Below are 14,960 nucleotides of genomic sequence, written 5' to 3'. Positions count from 1 at the left end.
AACCTGGACCTCTCTAAGCAATGTTGTTGGTCACTGCTGGAGGGATTCCTGATCCCCAAGAGGTGACCCCAGATCTTGGATCCCTTGGCTGGCAGCAGAGGGTACTCCTGAACTACAGGTAAAAATGCAGAAATGTGGGGATCCTCGCAGCGGTGAAGTTGACACTCTGTGTTGAACAATGACCATCTGCAATGCGAATTTCCAGCGACTGCTGCTTTTCACCACAGCAGTGGCAGTCTGCTTCAGAAGCAACAGCCTTCCAGCGTGAAGCTCCAGCAACAGCTGGCTCTTCACGCTATAGCAGTGACCGTTTGTGATGTCCACCCTGCTCCTCCTGTGTACAATGACCTCCTCTCGGCTCCCCTAACGCAAACCTCCACCTGAAGCTCCTAGCTTCCCCGTGGTCTCCAGAAGGTAATCTGTTCAGCAGAATTACCCTGGTCCCTGTGTCCGACCCGCGATCCATCACCCTGATAAGGATTGTGTTTATGCTTTGAGTGGGGATTCCATTCCACTCAACTAATATTTTGTTACAGTTGGTCCAAAAAATTCTGAATCATAGTGGGTCGCAGTCCGCGATACCTCATCAATATTCATGAAGGTTGTAAATTGCGACTCCCTACATTTAGATGCCATCACAGTGATTGTGACCTGTGTGGTCATTTTTCTTTTAATGCAGCCCCTGAAAGTTGGCAATGCTCCCGGTGACTATTTTTTTTCTCTTTCAACATTCAGAAAGGGGAAGATGTCCCAAAGGCACCCCTTTCAACTTCCTGTTGGGTTAACACTGCATTGAGGTGTTCTCAAAATTTCAATGTTTGGCATACGTGGAGAGTAAAGCTGTAAATAGTAGAAAAGCATGTGTGTTTCAGGGAAATGCTTAATCACACTGATTCCATTCTCTGAACTGCCCATGAAATGGTGTTTAGCTCAATAGTACTTATTCTTCTGGGTTTAGTCGATAAAAACTTATGCATTATAACATATCTCTGGCTAGGAAATGCTCTAACGCTTTTCTGGTGTCAAGCTCTCTATCTGTATTATACCAGGGCATTTAAAGCTGTCCAAGGGTGTTGACAAGTTGTGTTGGTTGTATTTAGATTTGGTATTATAGTGCGTTTCGCTGTACATGAACTTAACCTACTTGTACAGTATGTGCTGCCAAGAAGTTCCTCGTAGTATACAGCCCTGCACTTCAGAATTCATTGACTTGCTTCTCTCAAGGCCTAAGGGAATGCAGTTTGCTGTAATCCCTGCAATAATATGTGGAGTTACTATGCTGTGAACAGCCTCAGCTGAGTTTGGTTTGTTGTAAATATTGACTCTTCAGTTAGACAATATTCTCTTTGTTATAAAATTTCTTTCTCATTGTGGAAGATGGAAAAACTGATGATTTTAAACATTCTGTATATTTAATGCTGAGCATCTGTGAAATAGGAATTCATTCTCTATGTAGTGGTGCCTTGAATCTTAGACATTGCACTGTATACAACCTAGAGCCCGGTGTCCAGAGATTTCACAGCCAGAAAATGATTGCATTTCTTTTTGTTTGTTTAGTTTTTGCAGTTCTATGTAGCGCGAACTCGAACCGAAGGTATTGGAGAGCTTTACACAAGCATCAGTTCCATTACACCAGGAAACATTCATTTTTGGTAGGAACAGGGAGATCAAGTGATTTGCCCAGAATCACAGGATGCTGAGCTGATGCAGAGACTCGAACCTGGTTCCCCATTTTCAAAGTCGGCAGTTCTGGCCATTACGCTTCACCCTCGCCATTACACCTCATAAAGAATGGATACTAAGCATTTGGAATTAACGTGCGTACTGCCTGTTTTTCTAAATATTTACTGTGGAGTAGCTTCCCCCACACGATCCAAGCATATGGAAAACACTGACTTCCAACAGGAGGTGACTTATTCTTGTAGACGAGTGGGGCTTTTGCATCCCTCCCATGTTTGTAGTGATTAAACCTGAATAAATGGGCTATTCGCATCATTACATATTCATGTAAGCATTGTTCCCACTTGTGCACTTTCTTTGGTAGGATGCGCAAAACAGGCAGTTTTAATATTGAAATCTGGATTCCAGCCCTACCTCCTCTATGTGAAACACTATTCCATCAACGGAGGGAGTTCCTTGTGTTATGTACAAACCACGTTTTTGCTACGATTGCCCAGACGATTTTGAATGCATTTTTAAATGTAAAAAACGTATTAGACCTTTCGAACAAGTATTAACTGTGTGGAATATATGTTTTGTTAACTTAATAGATTGAATTGGCTTGTATGATTTTGAAATGTGGACCAGGGTGGTTTGTTAATGGGAAGAAAGGTGTCTTTTGAAATTTGTATTCAGGAGAGTTTTTTTTTAATTAATTGCATGGATTGCTTCCAGATTTCTATTTTCTAGGGGTTTATACATGCCAAATATTTATTTAGTTCTCATTATTCTAGAATGTATTTTTTTCTTATGTTGCCCTGACAATGTTGGGTGATAGTATTCTTAACTCGCTGTCTATTTAACCTTGATGTTTCTTGAGTGTAGGATTGTTTTTGGGATTGAATACACTACGGGATGTGGAGTCGTTTCCTTTATGCTTTATGAGCTAGTGAATATTTTCAGAAACATTCTGTAGGATATTAGTATGGTTCAAGCTATCACCATGGTACAATTCCCCTCTTTCCAATTCATGGATTTTAGAGAGAACATAAGGTGTATAAATGTTGTTGGTATCCAGTCCCTTTCTCTTATGTTAAATTCCTGTGTATCTACTAGCTTGCCGCGTTCAGGGCTGCTTCCGTTTGTTCCTGGACACGAGGACAGTATGTTGGCATTGCTTCCTGTGCATTCAAGGTTTATTGATAACCTTACTATACAGCAGCATGACATAAATTGGGAACTTTAGGGTGACATGGATAAAAATGCTTAATATGAATAATTCAAACATTTCTTTAAACAGGTATGCCCCATCGTTGAGGCAGCTGAGACCGCAAGCGTTCATCTTAAATTTTCCAGAGACGTTGCCTTCTAGACTGGTCCAGCGGTTATACGAGGTCAGTGTACATGTTATTTTCATGACCGGCACAGAAAAAAAAAGATAATTAGTAGTAGTTCAAGTTTCATTGCAAATAGAAGCTGCCTGTAAACTCCTCTGAGTAGATCCTCTGTGCTCCTAATGTTGTAATGTACTGACAGCTGCAGACAACATAACTGTACCATCCATGCTGAGGAGCCAACATTGCTCCTACTTTTATCTTTAGCATGCTTCTGTGCCAAAGAAATCAGCAATAACACTACTTCATCAGAGCTTTCCCACATAACCTCTGATGAATGCTCAAAGTCATGTGCTTGACATAAAAAAAATAACTATAGAATGCCAATCTACCCAATCCTTTATAGGCGTCTCCTTTCTCTGGCTAGTCTAACTTTCAGACGACAGACTTTACCATCTGATCTTTGTGCGCTTCCTGCTAAACTGCTGATTTTATGGCTCCCATGCTGAAGGACTGCCCCCATTGAAATGTGTTTCCTTAATAGTTGATCTTAACATTAGAAAATCCATACCATGAATTGCAACAGTTGGGATAGGATAATCTCTAAACTTTGTAACCAAGGAATCCCCTGCATTCCAGGACTTTTAAACATGTTTCCTCATTAGAGAATGTTTGTTGGGGATACTTGTACCTCTACTGACTTGTTCACGTTCTCTTCTAGTGTATCAACTGATTCCCTGTCCTCAACTTTCTTTACCTTTCTCATTTCCATCCCCCACTGGTTTCACTTCCAGTTTGGCAGAGAGTACTCTCCACATGATTTCTACCGTTTTTGTTGCAAGACCTTACATTGCAGGATCCTCACGAAATGATGAATTCCCTCTGTTCATTTTCCCTCAATCTCATGGAAAGCAGTATTCTAGAAGACCTGCTTCTTTCCTGTTTTTGCAACTTTGTTTTAGTTACTTAAGGGAAAGTTGGAATGAAGTCTTCAGCACGTTTTTAATCCTCTGTTAGCAGACCATAATCCTGGTCAGAACTATGAAACCCACCATGCATGGCGTTAACGTGAGCCCTTTGCATTCAGCCAAGCTGCTGTCAATGTCCTTTAATCCTGGATGTGCTCTGTTGCCAATGTATCTCAGTCTTCGCCTAGGACGAATGAAAGGGCTTGTGTTTTAAACAGTTGGAATCCCTTCTGATTAAAACATGGTGACGGCCAATTCAACTTGGTGGTTATCTGGCAGTGGTCCTTGTTTTTCAGACATTGTTTATGTTAAAACAAGAAGCAAGTAAGGCAGGCACCTCTTATGGAAAGCATGGTATATTTATGTTGGTAAATATCTCTCTGACTGAAAGACACTCTCCTTTTCTGCAGATTTCTGGCATTCAGGGCATGAAAGCGGATACAGGTGCTCTCATGGCACTGTGCGAGAAAACAGACAACGATATCCGATCGTGCATCAACACATTACAGGTAGGCAACTTCTCTTTCGACAATTCTACAAGCTGCCTAACGGTAAGGTCTTTATGTTTTTTTTCTGTTATTTGAGTTATCTCCCAATTCCCCCGAAACAGATTACATCACATAGGTCTAGAGAGATGCAGGGTGACACCCGAGAGTGGACACATCTAATGGCAAAGTTCCCATTTGCTTTTTAGCAGGACATTTGTTTCAAAAGGGTCACATGAAATGAAGCGTAATCATTTGTTAGGGGCTACATAGGTGGGGGGAAAAGATCGGACTATCCCTGCCCTTTGATGACCTGGGAAGAGGATGCAAGTTCTGCCATTCTAGAAATAGGAATGTTTTTGCTGGGGAGCATGGTGCTGCTATGGATTGCATAACAGGATCCCCCAGTACCGCACTTTTATAGGAGATGGGTAAAACCTACTCATTTTTTAAGAACCTCTTCATATTGGATTTGATTGCAGATGAAAGTGCAAGGCCTGTTTAGTTGCATATTTTCTGCTGTCCCTGAAAATGTTCTGGTACCAATCGAGTTTTTCCATGATAAGAAAGGAAATGTATCTTTTTTCTAAATATCTGCTCCGTCTCTGACTTATTCCCAAGGATATGATCTAAGCAGCTAAGAGTGTCTTTCCTTGGCAGTCACCCCACATCCTATTTATTTTCTCACCCTCCAGTCAGTTTCTTTAGTAAGTAAGAGTTGTTAAAGAAAGGTACTACCATGGTGTTTCAACAAAATGTCATGTTGAATAACGTAAAATAGCACACTCTAATAGACAAAAGACACTGTACAACAGATTATACAAGATATGAAAAAAGCTAGTCTTCTAAAATAAGAACTCAACACAATTCAGTTATTCGTTCACCATGTAAATCCATCTTAGACGAAATCAGTTGCACAAACCAGACACTACATCATGATAATTAACAGTCCAAAAACCAGCAAACTCGTGAATCACTGAGTGACTATACTCTTCCCTTGGACGCTGAACACTGCTCTGCTGCCTTTTGGCTAGATATGTGCTATACATATACCACAGTTACTCTCCAGCGAGGCCAGGTCAGGCCACACAGTTCTAGTTTTGACCGAGTATTCGGACGTGACGTCACAGTGGTATATTAGGTGCAAACCGATATCATGGTGTCCGTTCCTTTATTTTTGTGCCCCCCTCTATGCAATCCAAAGCTCTCTCTCAGTGTGGCAGCAACACAGTTCTCTGCTTTAGTCAGTGGCTAGGTCAGATGTCTCCCCAACTGGCATAAGTCTTCAAGCTATGCAGACAGTGCAGAAAGATGATGTCCCTTTTGGATCCCCACGATGACTGCATGTGTTATCTGGTGTCTGGACATGACGCAGTGGTCGTGAATCTTTTCACCCTCATGCATCTGAGAGCCATCAAGGAGATGGAGGCCAGGTTATTTTTGACAGAGTCTTGTCAGAAGACCCTCAAGTACACTACCTCATCCCAAGGTAAGTCACCTTCCGGGAAACTTTCTTCCAAGAAACCTTCTGAAGAAAAACACTAAAAATGACATCTGAGGAGAAGTACTTTTATTCCTCAAGAAAGAGGTTCTGTTCTGGGGCTGGTCTCAACAGTATATAGTGTCCACCTATGGTAAAGCACTGTGCACTGAGTCCAGGTAACCCTTAGTGATAGTGGTTAGGTCCCTGAAAACCAGAGCTCTCAAGGGGTAGCTGTGGAGAGCAGCTGAGGCTATCCAGGAGGGTGTAAAGCATTTGCATGTACCACTATGTCGGTCAGTAAGCTTTTCACACAAGAAAGAACCACACCAGGTGAGTAGAAAGATACTTTATATTTATTACTACACACTAGACACTAACTTGGTAAAACTCTTACCCAGAGATATCAATTGCACACAAATACTTAGAAAAGAGGTATGTAGCATTGAAAAACACATAGGGCCCAACCGGGGGGCCAAACCATAGTGGGATACGAAGTGAGTACCAAAACGGGACTAGTACCCAAGGTTGGGGGACCCCAGGGGAAGCAAGGAACCACCCAAGGTGAGTAGCCAGGGACCCCAAGGCACCCTGGTGCAGAGTGGTTACACCGAATCAGATGTCCATAGTACAATACAGGGTAAGTCGTGGTTGGAATATTAGTGTTCTAGGACGTTTCCCAAGGGACCCCGAAGGAACCACTTGGATCAAGGAAGGTTGGAGAGTCACCCCACCCATGGATACCCAGAAGATAAGGATACCTTCACCAGGGAGCCCGGGGGCATAGGGTTGGAATGGTTTCGGATACCTCTGTAGATGCCAATGGAGGATCGTGGAAGTACAGAAGCTACAGCATCTCGTGGACTAGTGCGGTGGAACCAGGATGAAGAATCCAGACGAGAAGAACCTGAAAGCAGAGGGGACAGAGTCCAAACCACCTGTAGATGCTCAGGAGTACAACACCAGCCCTGGTGGAAGATTCTTGGTGTAGCATGAAGTATAACAAACAGCGGTTGTGGAGACCAGGCAATGTTCTAGGAGCCTAGGAGCCTTTCACAAGCTGTTTGACGCCGGTCGACGGATGCAGGAAGGTCAGTGGTCAGCAGGACAACCAACAAGTCTTGACAAATGCAACCAATGGTTTGCAGGAGAAGATGTTTAGTGGCAGACCAGCAAGGTCTGTGAGACTAACCCAGCAGGGGTAGGTTAGGGCCGGCCCTCAGCATGCTGGAGAGCCAGCAGGAGTCAAAGGAGCCCTCTCGAGGACCCTCTGGCAGCAGGCACAGGAGGACGCAAGGAAGCCCCAGCAACACACAGGAGACGAAGTTCCACGATGCAGAGGATGCAGGCCAGACAACTTGCTTGGAGGTGGGCATTGATGAAGGCAGGGGCTACTTGAAGCTTGAATATCTTCTGTGAAGAGAGCCAAAAAGGCCTTGGTAACGACAAACTGACGCGGTGCACAGGGAAGCAGTCTACGTTGGCTGGAGAGGGGTTATAGTCTCCCAACACTGGTTAGACCTCTGGAGAACCAATAACTCACCACCTGTGTTGCAGATGGTCTGTGGGACAACAGGATCAGCAAACCGGTCATTAAGGTGCCTGCGGATGCAGGGGAGCGACTCATTTGCTTCATGGGAGATTCCTTCAGACTAGGATGCAGGCTGAGTCCTTGATGACTTTGACGATGCACGGCTACGGAGTAGCAGATCCTTGGAAAAGCACAGGCATGAAGAGGCAGCAGGATTCTTCTTACCAGGAGCAGTCTTGTCATGAGTCATGGCTTGAAGAACAGCAAAGTTTGCGTGTTCACCAGCAGAAGAGTCTTTGAACAATCTTCAGACGACGGCAGTCTGATCCAGAAGTTGTTGTCGGGACGAATCTAAGGCCCCACCTTCAGGGGAGCCCTTAAGTAACCCTAAAATGGAGAAGGACCTCTTCTGTGGTGACCCACCTATCAGAGGAGTTCAGGGATGCTACTTAACTGTCCTAGCCAGTCAGCTGCTCCCAGGGGTCAATATTCAATATGGCAGAATCAAGTGGCCACTTGGAGGAGCCCCAGGGAGGGGCTGGATGGGGGTGAGGGGTGGTCACTCCCCTGTCCTTTTTGTAGTTTCCTGTCAGAGCAGTAGTCATGGGCTCCTGAACTGGGCAAAACTGGTTTATGCATGGAGGGCACCAAATGTGCCATTCAGTGCAGTCTGGTGGTGCACGGAAGCGCCCCTACCCTAGCTATTTCCCCTTCACAGGAAATCCTTTGTTCAGCTTCCCCTGCCTGAGTGAAGCTCATCAGCAGGGGGAGCAGAACACTGTCTATGGTCTGCAGCAGCGCAGGCTGGTAGTCAGACCCTGTAAGGCTACACAGTTAGGTATTGGGGGTAGTGGTCCTCTAAGGAGCCCTCTAGTACATAGCACCATGCAACTAACACTGAAATTGGTTTAGTTGCATGATTCCAACATGTTTAATACCAAACATGACCAGGTTCGGGGCAGCCATTATATACTTAGACATCTCGACTTGCTAGTGTCCACTACATACCTTATAATGGCTGTAACGCACTTAAAAAGCCCAGAAAATGGAGTCCAGGGTTTGTAGGGGTACCTCTGCTCATGCATGGGTACCCACACACTTAGAACCCTGCTACCTGCCCTTGGATTGAATGGCCTACCTTAGGGGTGACCTATAGGTTTTAAGTGCAGTGACAGAGATATAAGGGAAACCTTATATCTGAAGTAAAGGGTGCATGCACACTGTCACGCAGACTGCAGTGGCAGTTCTGCAGACACAGTTTACATTGGCTCCTATTGGTGGCAACATACATGCTGCAGCCCATGGGAGACCGCTGGTATACCAATGCCCTGGGTACCTCAGCACCATATACTAGGGACTTAGTGGTACCCCAATATGCCAATTGTGGGGTGTACAAAGTACTTACCAGAGCATTTAGAGGAGAGAGCACTGCCACTGGGGTTCTGGTTAGCAAGATCCCAGTGAACTACAGTCAAAACACACTGACACCAGGCAAACTTTGGGGGATCTATGCCATAAAGATCTCACTTTCCTACAAACGTCACCGACTTAGGACTCTTCCTTAATGTCAGGTGAGCCCCTTGCAAATAAGAAGTCTAGACTGGAGTTCCCTGGTCCTTCAACTGACCTTGTGCAAGCCAAGGCCTTCCAGCCAGCAAGGCTGGGTCTTTTAACAATGGCCTAGGGCCACTCCATAAGTGGTGTTCCGTTCCTGAGAATTTGACGATTCCAGCACCTCCTACTCAGACTCCTTCTAATGCTACACCTGCATGGGTTTTGGCCACAGTTCCTAAATCGAAGTTAAACCAGACTAAAGCACTGTGTCACATTTGCTTAGTCTCCTCCTCAGTACCAGTCCTAAAGTCAGTGGTGGCACTGTCTACGAAGCTGTCACCAGCAACAAAGGTGATAGGCCAAACTATCATCTGTATGGCAAAGGAGAAGATCTGAGCTAATTTAATTGATGAATTGTTATTTGAACACTCTTCCACTGCCCAAAGGTTCACCTGCTTGGAGACGCCTGGACTATGAACCTTAAGGAATTCAGCTAAAACTAAAGTAAAGCCGAAAATTCTAACAGAAATTATGTAATCTACTAAAAGGTTCTCCAGAACCCATGCTTACTTCCAATAGTGCTCCAGTGGACAATAAGATGGCTGTTTGAAGAAGCTTTTCCGGCCCAGTAGTTGTCAAGGAGATCAGCAGATGCAATAGGCCTGCTCTGGTTGACTAGCACTTTTTGTCCTCCCATCCATCCCCAGAGAGTCTGGTTATTCTGACAACGTTTTCTAAGCAGAACCCAAATCCCTTATTTGCAGCTCCAGGAGATAGGGAATCCATCAGAAAAAATGGCATTTGATTGATTTAATTTTCACTTTTAAGGAGACAATCCAAGTAGGAATTACCTTCAAGGTCTTATGGTCTAATAATTTTGAGGTTCCTTTCAAGGTATTTGGCAATCATGATGCCATAGCAGTATGTAGTGGGAGATCTGCCAGAGGGAGATTATGGACAAAAAGTGCCAGCCCCTTCTTTATGAATGCTCTGAATGCAATTCCAGCACCACTTCTTGGTGTGTAGGTAGTTACAAATCGGGTGCAAAAGAGTTTAATGAATCGTTTGGCCATACCTTAGACACTGTCGCTCTCGTAAACTTGAAAAGTGAAAAGAAAAAAAAATTGCCCCATAGTATACCGATGACTTAGCCACGATTAAGATGTATTGTCAATAAAGTGAACAGAAATGCAGGACAAACTATTTCATGGAGATCAAATAAGTTACGATTGTGAACTAAAAATATATTTTAAATTGTGTAGATCGGCCTCAATAGCATATTTTCCAGATTAGATAGAGACAAACGGCAATAGTATTTAAAGTGATGAGGAATCTATGCTTACCCTTATTTAAAAATGCAGTATTACTCGTATCGTTCTTGCAGTTTTTTCAAGGTAACATAGATACGATTATAGGGAATTTCAAGCTGGGGAGCATTGAAGAGTTAGAATCCATGCAATCCTCAATATTGGAGACAAGTCCGCCAATAACCTTATCTTCATTTGTAATCTGTGATTCCAATAAAACCAGAGTCTCCTCTGGAGACATGTCTGGCCTTTTGCTTAAACCGTGTCGCGAACACCTTAGCACCGGTGACCACTATTTTGTGCAATATGATGAATGAATCTGCAACCTGCTCACAAGTGGGGAAGGAGGTGCAGATTTTTCACATCCTAAAAAAGCCTTAAGCTGATCCCCAGAAATTATCAAATTACAGACCCATCTCTTGGTTACCTTTTCCCAGCAAATATATTTCAGGGAGAGAAATCGACAGACCGCTACAGTTGCATCTAGAAATCAATGATGAACTTTATAAAACTCAGGTGGGTTTCAGGCCATTTCATTCCACAGAATCAGCATTGGTACCAGTTCTTGTTGAAATTAGAATGCTTCTGGACAAGAGTTGAAGTGCAGCACTGTTATTGTTAGATCTCAGTGCTGCGTTTGACACAGTTGCCCACTCTATTCTGGTCAACTCGACTAGGGTCCAGGGTAGGGTGCTGAATTTACTCATATCCTTTCTTCTAAACTACACACAAATTGTCGGACTCTCCTTCTTTGCAACAAAAATTAAGCTCAGAGTCGTGGAGATCTTGTGCTTTGGTACTTTATCAGTCTCCCAAGCACTAAACTGGAAGCCAAAGATTTAGGGGGAAACACTAACTTTAACAACAACAAATCTGGGTTTCATAAAGGATAGTGAACTAAGTTTAAAGAAACACATTAGGAAGTCTCAGGCTTTCTCTACCTAAACTACTAAGAATGCTGAGAAAGTTTCCACCTCCGCTACCAAAAAGAATACACAAGTCAGTGGTCTAGGCCACTATTCTATCTGGCCTGGACTACTGTAGCACATCATATTTGAGTCTGTGGTCATATGGTATCATGAGATTGCAACGGGCCAAAATTGATCAGCCTGGCTTTTATCTGGAATGAGTCATTACAGTTCAGTGCCTCCAGCCTAAACATCTTTACATTTGCTAAAGGTAAACATGAGATTTATATTTAAAACCGCTTGTTTAGCTGATATGGTCTCCTACACTGAGGGTCCTAAGGTTTCACCTGAGAAACTTCTACCTTTACAGGCCTTGCAGTTCCCGGCACTAGGCTGAGGCATACCGTCTCTGCATGCTTTGTATAACATTTGCACATAAAGCTGGGAGAGCTTTTTCCTTTCTTGCCCGTAAAACTTGAAAGTTTTTAACTATGATTAACGGCTGAATCTAACTGTCTCAGTTTTCAAAAGGGTCTTAAATCTTGGCTATTTGAACAATCTACAGGCTCATCTCAGTAAAAGCTAGGGCAATAGATTTTTGGATTAAACTGGTAGCACCTGGACACTCTTTTACGGTAACAGATACGCTTTAAAGACATGCATCATAATGGGTCGTATATTTTTGCATCTGGCATTTTTGCACTCCACACGTCTATTGCCACCTGCCTCTCATGCCTATGGTTATCAGCCTGTCAGAACATCTGATGTAGTAAGTTTCTGACCTTGTGAGTGATGGCCTACAAGAATCAAAGCAGACCCTAAAGTGTGGCTTAGACTCTATGGACATGGTCTACGGGTACAGCTGTCAGGTTGCATTTACTTTGTTTAATTCATTTCACTGGATTTTGGGAAATGTCCTGGCTGTGCTCTTGGACATGGCCTTTGTTCCTGAGGGACTTTTCAGAGAGAAGGCTAACTCCTCCTTGAAATGTTTCATGGACAGTGAGGCTAGGACTCTACCCTAGGCCTGGCCTCCTACACAGCAATTCCACCAGCAGTACCGTAACTTCTTAGGTTATTCTAGGGCTGTGCAGTCCAAATGTACTGACTGCTCCACTCTAGAGAGAAGTGGCCCTAGAAGGCATCATCATTAGCAGCGGATCCAGTCCCCACCTTGGGGGACGCGCTTCAGTTGAAGTGGAACTTACAGCTGCATGTCGAGTTTCCCCCACATCCTTGATTCCTCAGGTTCAGAAGAAGGTATGTCAAGACTGGGCTCAAGTAATTCTCTTAGCCTCGGATTGGCCCAGAAGGTTGTGGCATGCGGACCTTCAGTGCTTTTCACAGGTCTTCCAATCGAGCTGCCATTCAGCTTGGACATTCTCTCCCAGTCAGGCAGAATGGTTCTGCACCCCAGTCACCAAGGCTTTCACTTTCATGCCTGGAGATTAAACGGGAACATCTGAACTGCTTCCTGCTGCCTCCGGAGGTGGTGGACGTCCTCTTGTCTGCGCTTTTTCCCTTCGCCAGTCTGCTTTCTCTAGAAGATGGCGTAAATTTGTTGCTTGGTGCACTGACTACAATGAGGACTCCTTACAGGCTAATGGTCCCAGGTCCCAGGTCTTGCAGTTTGCACTTACATTTGCCCAGTGTAGATGTGCAGCAGGCCCCTTTTCCACTATCTTCCAGACCAGCCTTCCTTGCTCAAGTCCACAATTGTGATGCGCTTTCTAAAGGGGTTGACAAATCTGTATCTGCCAACCCCCTTTGTTGTGCCTAGTGGGACCTTAACTTAGTCTCAAATGGGGACGATTTTTGAGCCCCTGCATAGTCGTTCTTTGAAAATATTGACATAAAGGCACAGTTTTTAGTGGCAATCACTTCAGCCAGTTGAGTAAGTTGCAAGCTCTGTTTTCATCCACCTTTCGCCTTCTTGTACTCTAACAAAGTGGTGTTGCGAACCAGGGCTGCTTTCCTGCCAAAAGTGGTGGCTCCTTTCCACCTCCGTCTGTCCATCGCCCTTCTGTTCTTTTATCTACCACCCCATCTGACGAAGGAAGAGGAGCAGTTCCACAGGTTGGATCCTAGGCGGGCAGTCACCTTCTACCTGGACAGGACCCAGAACATATGACTGGATGACGGGTTCTTCTTCGGCTAATGTGCTGCCAGAATAGGTAAAGCAGTTCAGAAAAGGACTTTGACCAGGGGGATCATCGTCCACATTAAGACCTGTTATGCGTTGGCCAAGAAGGAACCTCCGGAAGAGATCAGGGCCCATTCCACCAAAGCCAAATCAACAACTTCTGTTCTTGTCGGAAAAGTTCCAATAGCAGAGGTCTGCAATGCAGTGTTGTGGGCATCTCTACTCTCCTTTAACAAGCATTACTGAAGTGCGTAGAGACGGCTCTTACCCAAGTCAGTTTTGCACGATTTCCTTATATAACCATCATAATCAATCCTCCTCCTGGGCAGGATATTGCTTTGGAATCTGTTCTACAGTGAGGAATCTGCAGGTACAAATATCCATAATAAGAAACCTTTACCAAGAGGCCCATTGAAATGAATGGGAATTGCGCCCCCAATTTCAAGGGTGCAAGGGTTCCAAAAGGACACCCTGTTGCACTCCTGAAATGTGCATGTGTGCACATGTGGGACGCATACATGCCCTAAGGGCATGTATGTGTGACACATGGCGCTTTGAAAAAAGGAAGTTGGTGGTAATTTGAGATTCCTTAAGGCAATATCACAATCTACTAGCATAGCATTTAGGGAATCGCAAATTGCGATTCTCTAAATGCTTGCGCAAAATAAGGAATCGCACAAATTGCGATTCCTTATTTTGCGTGTAGGTATTTGCCTACCTACATAGCACACAGATAAATTGCCATCGCAAACGCTAATTTCAGCGTTTGCGAACGCAATTTAGCTTGATACATCTGGCCCCAAATATCTCTATTGGTACGGCACTACTCCAATCTCGGGCTGTCCACTTGTCTTGAACGCTGTTAAAAAAGAAGATTAAAACCCACATTGTTAATGCTGGGGTGGGTGATACATGGCTTCAGTGAAGTCATTGATGACACTTCTGGTGTTGATATGAAATCAACACCCCCTACTGGCAACAAATGAGGTTTGAAATTTCCAAACCTAGTTTTACGAGTGTGATTATTCTATGGGTGGGGAATCTGCAGGTAGATGAATACCCACCAGAAAGATCGTTACCACAGGTAAGCAACCTTATCTTACTGTGGTTAGTGTTATAAGTGTAATTTTATTGTTATTATTCACAGTATAAGAAATTTAGTTTGCTTACTCTGTTTTTACGGATATGATGTTTTGTTTCCAAACCTCAGAAGCCCTCTGAGTTTCAGCCCTTAAACAGGTCGAGTCCCTTGTCCACAGGCTTGCGCAGCCGACTTGCTACATATTTTGCCATCTCGTCCACTGGGGATCATTCTGACAAACTAGGGTGGAATATATCCTCCAGGTCTAACACATCAGGCGAGGACTTCGCCTCCTGACCCTATTCATCCATTTTCTGATGTTTGGGCTCAGGAGTAGAGCTCCAATGTCTACTAGCATCATATCCACTGTCTAAGTCCACTGGTGAATCCTCACCAACTGTGTTATCCTCATCTGCTGGAACTGGATCCAAATCAACCATTCATTGCGGGTGGTACCGCTTCACGAGCACCTGGGAGTGCCCATCCAGACCTGTTTTACCATCTCACGTG

At 44.2% G+C, this 14,960-nt stretch overlaps 1 protein-coding gene across 1 annotated transcript in view; it reads left to right on the top strand.

The window, feature by feature from the left end:
• Window positions 1-14,960, top strand: part of CHTF18 (chromosome transmission fidelity factor 18) — a 488,876-nt gene that overhangs the window by 150,017 nt on the left and 323,899 nt on the right. The window contains exons 12-13 of the mRNA XM_085629346.1: window positions 2,960-3,053; window positions 4,372-4,470. Of these exons, the coding sequence (XP_085485472.1) occupies window positions 2,960-3,053; window positions 4,372-4,470 (193 nt within the window). The remainder of the gene's footprint in view (window positions 1-2,959; window positions 3,054-4,371; window positions 4,471-14,960) is intronic.

The sequence above is a fragment of the Triturus cristatus genome, chromosome 10 (genome assembly GCF_964204655.1).
Source record: "Triturus cristatus chromosome 10, aTriCri1.1, whole genome shotgun sequence".
Classification (NCBI taxonomy): Eukaryota; Metazoa; Chordata; class Amphibia; order Caudata; family Salamandridae; genus Triturus; species Triturus cristatus.
The sequence above is the reverse complement of the archived record's forward strand: the minus strand, read 5'-3'. Positions and strand labels throughout refer to the sequence as shown.